General features: G+C 41.8%; 1 protein-coding gene across 1 annotated transcript; it reads left to right on the top strand.

Annotated features, from left to right (window-relative positions):
- Positions 1 to 6,347: 6,347 nt before the first annotated feature.
- Positions 6,348 to 9,807, top strand: LOC133904164 (very-long-chain aldehyde decarbonylase GL1-10-like). Its single transcript, XM_062345673.1, has 5 exons — positions 6,348 to 6,887; positions 7,294 to 7,616; positions 9,078 to 9,225; positions 9,309 to 9,341; positions 9,505 to 9,807. The coding sequence occupies exons 1-5, from the start codon at positions 6,558 to 6,560 to the stop codon at positions 9,574 to 9,576; spliced, it is 906 nt and encodes a 301-aa protein (XP_062201657.1). The 5' UTR covers positions 6,348 to 6,557; the 3' UTR covers positions 9,577 to 9,807.
- Positions 9,808 to 9,886: the final 79 nt, after the last annotated feature.

The following is a 9,886-nucleotide window of genomic DNA, read 5'->3' as shown; positions in this document are numbered from 1 at the left end:
AAGGCCTGTTTTTCTCAATTCTCATATCAATATATCATGTTTTTGTTTCTTCTGCTAGACTGCTAAGTGCAATTGTGCAAATTCAAACATGTTTTTTTCTCATTTAATATGTTTTTAGTGTGGTGTTTCATATGTGTAAAATCCTCTTTTGAAAGCATGATGATGTTGTTTGGTTAAGTCACCAAGTTAGTTGACCACCCTGTCTAAGTATCAAGTATGGTATTTTACCATGTCTAAGTCATGGAGTAAGTACAACGGCTACGAATATTTCATTCTTCATGGTTAGTAACTTCTCTGACACTCCACAAGTGTGACAGGATTCTGCTATTTCATTGTGATGCCATACTTGACATTACAAAGTCATTTTTTATGGGATGTATAGCAGTGTTAATGTGTTATAATATATGTGTTTGTAGCTCTGAATGTTTTGTTACTCAATAGTTATATAATATGTAGTACTTGATTTATCATTTTCTTGTAGCACTTGATTTAGTATATTTACTTAGTTCAGTTTAATCAAGTGCAGGGATTGTAGGTTGTATCTTAACATGAGCAAAAGAACACCTCTCACATATTTTTCAAACAATTCTAATACTACTAGCACTTCCACTCCAAACATTGATGAAAGCACAAATCAACCAAAAAAGCCTAAGGTGAAATTTAGATTTTCAGATATCATTAGGGATCTAGGGGATCGCAAACCAACCGATGAGTATCCATTTGAAATTAGAGATCAAGTAAAGAAGGCATATGTTTTGAAAGGTCCAACTCAACCAAGGAGTCAAGCATTTTGTCTCAAATGGCAACAAGGTGAATGGAGATCCTTCCAATAACAATGGATCGAGAAGTGAAGAATTTTGTGGATTTTGTGATCTTGAAAATGTTACTGAAAGAATATAACTTTTCACTGATTCATCACCTCATTGAGCTAACTTTGATCCTTCCTGTGGTAACAGCATCAGCTGAGAGGATCTGTTCAGCGATGTCAATTATCAAGACAGATTTGTGCAATAAAAATGGATAATGAATGGCTCAGTGACTTGATGATATGTTACACTGAGAAGAAGATATTTAGAAGCATTAGCAATGACAAAATCATAAAACAGTTTGAAGACATTAAAAAATGTTAAATGTTAATGCATCAAACTAAATTAGTGATACACTCTATTTAATTTTCTCTTATAATATTCATCATTATTTAAAACAAGAAAAAATTCTTATATCGCTATTTTACTGTACTTGTGTACAAATCTCTCATCATGAAGATTGAAGAATATTGGACTATTGTCGTGATTAAATAATGTTAGGTACAATTAGTGGTATGCTCTTTTCTTAACGTGTTTTGCATTTTTTTTATCACTATGCTTATGTAAAATATTACTTCAAAGTTTGAACTAGATGATTATTTATTTAATTTATTGAGCTCAGTCCCCTCTAAATTTTAGTATTGAATCCGCCACAGCCTCTTCCTAACTATTTCTTTACAATGGAGCATGCATGCACCAGATAGGGCTCTCTTTTCATGACCAGATAGGTCGGTCATGCATGCATGTAGCAATATCGGTGGGCCTTTCATGCCATGCATGTATGTATGTACGTACGTACGTATGTATGTATGTACTTATAAATATATATATATATGTATGTGTATATACATATATATAGGACATATTAGGATTTAAAAAATCTTTTAAAATATTTTTTAATTATTAATTTATTTTATAATACATTATTATTTTGGGATTTTTGTCTCCAGGACACTGATAAAGTGTGGTTTGGTCCACACCAAATCGCACTCATCGTTTTTGTCCCAACCACACCGCGAAAACATGGTTTGGTCCACAACACATCGCTTCCATTAAAATAATCATAGGGTGAGTGAAAAGACCTTATTGCCCTTCTCCTCTTGCACCCTCCGTCGATGTGGACATGGGCCGACCTGATATGTGGGGTCCATGTGTGGGTGTGAGAGGAGGAGGGCTAAAGGGATAAGTTCGGGCCGGCTTGGGTTGATTCACGGAGAGAGTGAGAGAGAGACCAGAGGGGAGAGAGAGGGAGGCCAGAGGGGATGGAGGTCGGTCGGGGAGGAGGTACGGTCGAGCTCATCAGCGGTGGCTCCCCGCGGCGGCCTGGGGTTGAGTGGGTCCTAGGAGGAGGAGGCTAACCACGGCGACCAGAAGACGCACGGGCGAGGCTCAACCCGACGGCGGAGGAAAAGAGGCACCAGAGAGGAAGAAGAGTGCCGGGGAGATGGTAAGACTGCGCCGGAGGTATGAGGCCGGCCAGGAGAGGAAGCTCACCGTGGTAGCTCGTTGGCCAAGCGGGCTTCTGTGGCGGGACAGCGGCATGAGCCAGTTGAGGAGGAAGCCGAGCTTACCGGTGGCACAGAGGAGCTGCGACGGCAGGAGTGAGATCGGGGTGGCACGCGAGTATCAAAGGGTGCATGGTGGTAGCGCGAGCTGGGCCGCCGACTGGGCCAGCCGAGTGGCGTGACGGGGCGGAACATGAGCTGTAGCGGGAGGATGCACGGAGCAACAGTAGCGGAAGCTCTCCCTCCCCAGCTTGTCCAAATCCACCCAGGGGTGCTCTTGAGCTCTCTCCCTCCTCTCACTCACTCCCCTCTCCATTTCTCTCCATCAAATGCCTGAGCTCCTCCACTCCCCTCTGCTCAGTGCGCTACAACCGACCGAATCCACATCGCTGTCGAGCAAATCCACATCAATGGAGATGCGTGGTGGTGGTCAATGGAGAGGGAGACGATGACCACAACGCTTGGCGACGGGAAAGAGAAGATTGGTGGCGGGGAGCAGATGGAGGACTCGTAGAGACACTCCTGTAGTGGATCTTAGATGTAGTAGAGGAGGAGGGGAGCAACCGCGGCGGTGCTAGGAGCTACTACTACTGCTATGGAGCTGAGAGGGAGAATGAGGGAGAGAGACAGAGCAAAGGGAGGCTGCGAGGGGATAAGATGGCCCTATTCTTGATGGTGGAGCTCACGGCATCCAGAGGTGAGGAGGGGCAGAGAGGTGTAGGTAAATGATGGAGCTCCATGCCACCTGGATCTACGTCCGCTTTGCCGGACTTGACTGTGTTGCTACTTTGGCTAAGGGGTTAGAGAAACAGAGAAGAGAGACAAAGGCTGAGAGGTGGGACCAAGGGCATTTGTGTCATTTCGAGATTACTTTCTCACCTTGTCAGCTGAAAATACTTATTTTAATCGAGGCGGTGTGTTGTGGACCAAGCCACGTTTTCATAGTGTGGTGTGGACCAAACTACACTTTATCAGTGTCTCAGAGACAAAAATCCTTATTATTTTTTACAAAATTAATATCGTATTAAAATATTTATAAAATATAGATCTATTGATATAACTTTTGTACATTAAAACATGTGTATAATTTATCTAATTGTTGGTTAAAATTACAAAGTTTGACTTTTTAAAATCCTATACATCCTATATTTTGGGACAGAAGGAGTATGATTATTTAAAATATTGCAAAGAATTAAATAAGAGAGAGGCAGTTAGTGCCTTCCATAAGTGTTTGAATAGTCTCATATTGGTTGTTGAAAGGCAATACGCTCAACCTAAAAGTGACTAGCCTCTCAACTTATTGACCAGATTTTAGGTGTAGAAAAGTCATTTTGATTTTATAATTGGTATTAGAGTCCGGCCCACAAGGTATGGACAACAATCTTCGACCCGATAGACATAAGTATGTGCGAAGGTCTGATATACCGTTTGTGCTAATGGGGCATGGCATGAGATACTGTCCATGTACGGTGAAAGGGCTGATAGACACCAATATGTGAAGGGGAGATTGTTGGAATAAATCAACATTGGTTGTGAAAGAAAAATACATTCAATTTAAAAGTGAGGTGTCTCTCAACTCATTGGCTAGCTTTTAGGTCTAGGAATGTCCTTTCAACCCTACAATAAGATATAAGTTAAACACAACATAAAAAATAAGTTAAGAAATATATTGGGCTGGTCGATGTTCATTTTCTTGTATTCCATGAAACAAAGCAAATAAATTACACTGGCTCATAATAATTGCTTTACAAGAGACATTTAGTCTCGCTTCGTGTGTTTCAGACGGTCTCTTACTCAAGAGACTACATTTTTCTCTCTTATCATTAAGACTTCATCACATCATCAGAAATCCTAAGTAGCAACTCTCACAGGTGGCTCACATCACCCTTTTACACGTGTCCTAAGACATTTGTATTGAGAGTGCCCTTATACATACAGGCCTTGTGTTTATACAATTGTACTACCAACAATCCAACATACGAGCTAGTATCCTGCCATGCAAATAAAATCATGCCTTTTCAAGAAGCTGCCGGGAGAAAAGAGATGGTGAAAATGACACCGTATTTTTTTTTTTCGTTTCAAAATGGGAAAACGAGAGGCGTAAAAAGGAGAGGCACGGCAGCTCAGCTCAGGGCTGTCCATATCTGAGCTAGGTAGCTGTAGCGCGCGTGGCGTGGGATCTGATCTTCTGATATTGATGTTACGATGACTTCCATCGCTAATGTATAGATTCGGTCCTACGTGTTAGCGACGGCACGTGACGTCAGAACATCTCATCCGTGTGGTGTGTGGGGATGGGATCGAAGGGACCACCAAATTAAAACAGAAACGCACCGAATTTTGAAATGGACCGTCAAGAACGTACTGCTCGCAACATTTTTCTCTGGGGTTTTGATTCTGACCATAAAAGTCTCCAGTTGACGATGAAGGAGACACAGGCCATAACTACCATCCTTCATGCGTACAACGTTGTTGCAGAATGTACCTTTGGTCTTAAAACAACGTTGTTGCAGGAGGTAATTATCCTAATCAGAGGTACAGGATATTGTTGTCAAAGGAATCGAACAATCAAAAGAGTCCTGCAAGCAACGGACACTTGTACCATTATATTAGCTCTTAGACTATTTATCTGATTTATGATATAATTATATTATTATATTTATTATAATTAAATTAATAAAATAAAATCTCACATGATTATATTTTAATAAAAAACTAAATATATATAAGCGGGTCACACAAAATTTCAACTAACTCATCTAAGTTCTATGTATCCAACTAAACCAAAAATCCGATCGCCATAACCATACTGCTAAATAAGAAATCAAATCACCTCGTCTAACAAAATATATATGGTGATATTCTATTCAAACTCAAACGCAACTATCTATACACAACTGTTTTTTTTAGAATTACGAAGGATTAGGACACTCGCGCTTTTGTAAGTATGGACTCTAATGCCTGAATCCAAGCACGTAAGACGGCATTCTAGTAGCACAACTCCACAACCTCACCGTGAGATGATTAACTAGAATCTTTTTATTTCACTTTGATGGTCATCATCTCATTAAGATCTTCCTAAACTGCCCTGTTCATGCACCCACAGATTACAAGCTCTGGGTTCGTCTCTAAACCAGAGCGTGCCAGAATTATCGATCACTCCAGAACGACACTCTGTCCGGGCATCCGGCGTGTCAGAATTCCACGCCCAGGACATCACACGGGCGGCCAGCCACGAGCGCCCCACGTGGGATCCATCCAACGGTTCATGCCACATCACGCCAAGGAGGCCAAACTTGAAAGCAAATTTTACATAACTTTGTTCGCAAACATCCTTATAAGACCCTTTTATGTCATTCATACTTTAATCTAATAATTAGATTGAAAAAGAAAGAGAAAGTGAACACGTATCATCCCACTCAGGCCCATAGGTATATTTGGTTACATGCAAAAAGGCCTAATTAAATATTGATTATAGTCAAAATTAGAGCAATATCAAAATTCGATGAAAAAATTATGTTTGATTCGTGAGCAAGCCAATATTAAGGCAATGTCACAATTGAATATAGAAATGAGTGTTTGGATTGAAGCTATGCTAAATTTTTCGAAAGCTATGAGTATGACAGGTGGGATCTACATGTAACTATTTTTTTAGCGTAAAAATATATTAACATAGGTCTTGATTTGTATATTTAATTATAAGAGTATAATGTTCGAACGGATTTGCAATCAAATATATAGTTTAACAAATATTATCATTACAAACTTGATAATCTCAAAACAATATACCAATCAAAAGTTGACACGTCAGCACAGCTGCCGGTCCGGCCAAGCTAATTCGCGGGCAAGCGAATCAATCACTAAAAATTTGCCAGCTTCGTTGTTTATTGTACGTGGGCTGACCAAAATTTTCTTAAACTGACCAAAATTTAGCCTTTAACCAAATGACAGCTAAAATTGACGGGAAAGACTAAAAATTGGCTTGGCACCCCGGACCCACATGTCGGTCACTGCGAGCGAACGGCATAAAGTGGCGGGCTGTTCGAGCGCTCCGCCGGCCCACTCACTCCTCTCGTCGTCTCCTCCAGCGCAGGGAACGGAGGAGAGGCGCCGGCGAACCGAACCGCCTCGGAGGGGGCAGCGGTGATATCCATCCACCCCCTGCGATTCTCGGGAATCGCGGATAAGTGTGGAAAGGTTGGGTGTTTTTTTTTCTTTTGCAAGCGGGTCCCTCGGCTCGCCGGAGATGCTGCCCTACGCGACGGCAGCTGAGGCGGAGGCGGCGCTGGGGCGGGCGATGGCGCCCTCCGAGGCGCTGTGGTTCCGGTACACGGCGGCGGTACCGGACTACCACCTCTACTGCTGCAACATCCTCTTCCTCTTCGCCGTCTTCACGCTCGCGCCGCTCCCCGTCGCGCTCCTCGAGCTCCGGGCCCCCGCCGCCGTTGCGCCGTACAAGCTGCAGCCCCGGGTGCGGCTCTCGGCGGTGGAGTTCGTCCGGTGCTACAAGGAGGTCCTGCGCGTCTTCTTCCTCGCCATCGGCCCGCTCCAGCTCGTCTCCTACCCGGCCGTCAAGGTCGGCTACTTCTTGCTTTCCACTATCGTTCAGTTAACTGCGCAATGTGTTTGATTTGTCCCGGAGATTTGGGGGTTTGGGCAGATTCTGCAGAAGAGATCGCGTTTCCTTACAGTTCCTTGCACTTAGATTCCCACACATGTGCCCGTTTGATCTATATGTTCATATATGCGAGAATTTCAATTACATTTCTCTGCATGTTTCCCACTCCTTCGAAAAGTTCGTGATTTGGGTTTTGCTCCAGGAACCCTTCTTAGATGTGTCCCACGTAGAAGATTCCCCTGAGCTTACCCATTCTTGTCAGACAAAAGAAAATTTTCTCCTTTGATGCCCCCCTCCTGCATTTCATTCGTCGTGATAAAGATTGTGTATTCATATAAAAGATGTTTTTCTTGGATCAACGCAGATGGTGGGAATTCACACGGGGCTGCCGCTGCCGTCGCTGGGGGAGATGGCGGCGCAGCTGCTTGTGTACTTCCTGGTTGAGGACTATCTCAACTACTGGATCCACCGGCTGCTCCACGGTGAGTGGGGGTACCAGAAGATTCACCACGTCCACCATGAGTTCACGGCACCCATTGGCTTCGCAGCTCCATACGCGCACTGGGCCGAGGTGCTCTTGCTTGGCATCCCCTCCTTCGCAGGGCCTGCCATTGCACCTGGCCACATGATCACATTCTGGCTCTGGATTGTACTCCGCCAGGTGGAGGCCATCGATACGCACAGCGGGTAAGGAGTTTTTGTTGCTTTTCCCTTCTATGGAATACTTTTAAGAATTTGTGACTGGTGATTTGTCATAGTTTTGTAACGATGTGTGTGGCATTGTATTTATTTGGTGGAGATTAGTTTTTGTTCCTACTGATTGATGTATTCATGGGTGGAATTGGTGGGTGATTGTGATGTTACTATGTTAGCTGGATGGCACTGCTGACTTGCTGGTAGCACTGAATGGAGTTGTTTCTGGAGGAGACTGTGTCATTGATTGTAGTGTTAGCTGAATTGGACTGATATTGATGTCTGTATAATTGACTTGTCAGAGAGTTCTTAGCCGGTCTGTTACTTTATAAGGTTTCCTAGGAATTGGATTTTTTTTATCATCTACTGCTTTGATAAAGACCAAGTAATGAAGAACTATAGAGCATAATTTTAGAATTGGCTCTTACTATTCGGGGTTAAGAAAAAAAAAAGAAAAATGGAAGATCAAAATTACACTTCGGTTCAATTTTGGAGCTGTAGTTTCAGTTTACTTAAGGTCAATTAAACTTGAAAATCTGTACCGAAAGCACGTTTAGTGTTTGTTAATTACCATTTCACTGTGCTAAGAAAAAACATACAACCTATGATTCCTTAATGCAATAGTTAAAACGATATTAGTACAAAGCTTACGATAATCTGAATAATAACAATGTGCATGTTTACTACTATATATGGGAGAAATGGACAGCTAGGGAGAGCAATAGTTTGCTTAGTTGCAGTTGGGCAAATTCAGCATTCACGTTCATTACTTTGCTGCATCTTCACTCATAGACTCCTGGTGTGTCTACTGGTGGACCATTTAGAAGCTATTACATTGCTTGATTTGTATCTTAGTGGATGGGAATTTGCTTTTGTTTTTATTTTGGACTTGTCTAAACACAAGTGACTGTGAATGGGCCATGCTGTATGTATTGACCGTATCAGGATTGCCTCAACTCATGTCATTAGCTGGAGTATTGTGACCTTGCAATGCATATATATATATATATATATATATATATATATATTTTCTTTTTGATAAAAATGCACAATCTTTAGTGCTTCATTTTTCTCATCTTGTATTGGTACATTTCTTATCCTTTTACTCAGTGCAATGAGAAATGTTATTTTACTATATGTAGCTGAAGTTCACTACCATGTCATAAAAATATGATACCCTGAAGAATCTTTGCCGATGCTATATTGGATCAGAATCTACAATTTTGATACCTGTGTTTTTCTTATCTGCTCTCCTTTGTATACAGTCCAGTTATAACTTCTAAAATGCTATTTTTTTTTTCTGTACTTGGCCATATGGATATACCATAGTTTGTCCAATTTTATGGTAGGTACTGCTTATGTTTTATAGTTCTTAATGCAGCATAGCAGCTAGTCAGCTACATTGCACGTGCAACTTTTACATGGAAAAATATAATTTGTATTGTCATTTTGCAGCTTTGATTTCCCATTCAGCCCGACAAAGTATATTCCATTCTATGGAGGAGCAGAATACCATGACTATCATCACTATGTAGGAGGCCAGAGCCAAAGCAATTTTGCTTCCGTTTTCACGTATTGTGATTATCTATATGGGACTGATAGAGTAAGTTTCTCCATCACACATAGGCGCTATTAAGAAGTGCTTGAAGTGTCATATTTCTGATGTGGAGTTCTTTGCTCTTTCAGGGTTACAGATTCCATAAGGCATACCTAACAAAGGTATTTTCTACTGTTGACAGCTTGTTCAAACATGATCTACGCCACCTATGAAACGCCAACGAGTTTTTGATTGTTTAAGATTACTATATGCTAAATAGGCTATCGAGTTGACTAAGTAGCTAATTTCTTTTTTTTTCTTTTCTTGCCCCCCACCTAAATGAAGCTGAAGGACCTGGGGCAAAATGATGGCGAGAATGGAGATGGCAATGGATTCAGCCACACGAAGTCAGATTAGATCGCCGTATGCAAGGCGTCCTAAGTGTCTCCACGATGGATCGAGTTCACTGTGGCATTACGAAATGGGAGATCTGTGAGTTGGGCACCTGTGGTGTTCTGATTTCTGAAACAGGCAGACAGCCTTCTGCTGAGCCTCTTGTTTCCCTGTGTTTGTGAAGTTCAATGGAACTTGTTCACTGACCAATAACAATGCAACTCTCAGACATAGCCTTTCATCGAGTTTGATCTATGCTTGATTTGTTAAAATCAATTGCTGTATATGGTTTGGTTTCCCAGAAATTGATCTTGTAATTTTGTCGAGTTTTGAA

The sequence above is a fragment of the Phragmites australis genome, chromosome 21, assembly GCF_958298935.1.
Source record: "Phragmites australis chromosome 21, lpPhrAust1.1, whole genome shotgun sequence".
NCBI classification, from domain to species: domain Eukaryota; kingdom Viridiplantae; phylum Streptophyta; class Magnoliopsida; order Poales; family Poaceae; genus Phragmites; species Phragmites australis.
This window is presented reverse-complemented; position numbering and strand designations above follow the sequence as displayed.

Excerpts from the sequence above, each read along its gene's own strand:
- LOC133904164 (XM_062345673.1), top strand. The coding sequence starts at position 6,558 with ATGCTGCCCTACGCGACGGCAGCTGAGGCGGAGGCGGCGCTGGGGCGG. Across the intron at positions 6,888-7,293 it reads TCTCCTACCCGGCCGTCAAG|ATGGTGGGAATTCACACGGG; the intron begins GTCGGCTACTTC and ends GGATCAACGCAG. Across the intron at positions 9,226-9,308 it reads ATCTATATGGGACTGATAGA|GGTTACAGATTCCATAAGGC; the intron begins GTAAGTTTCTCC and ends TTGCTCTTTCAG.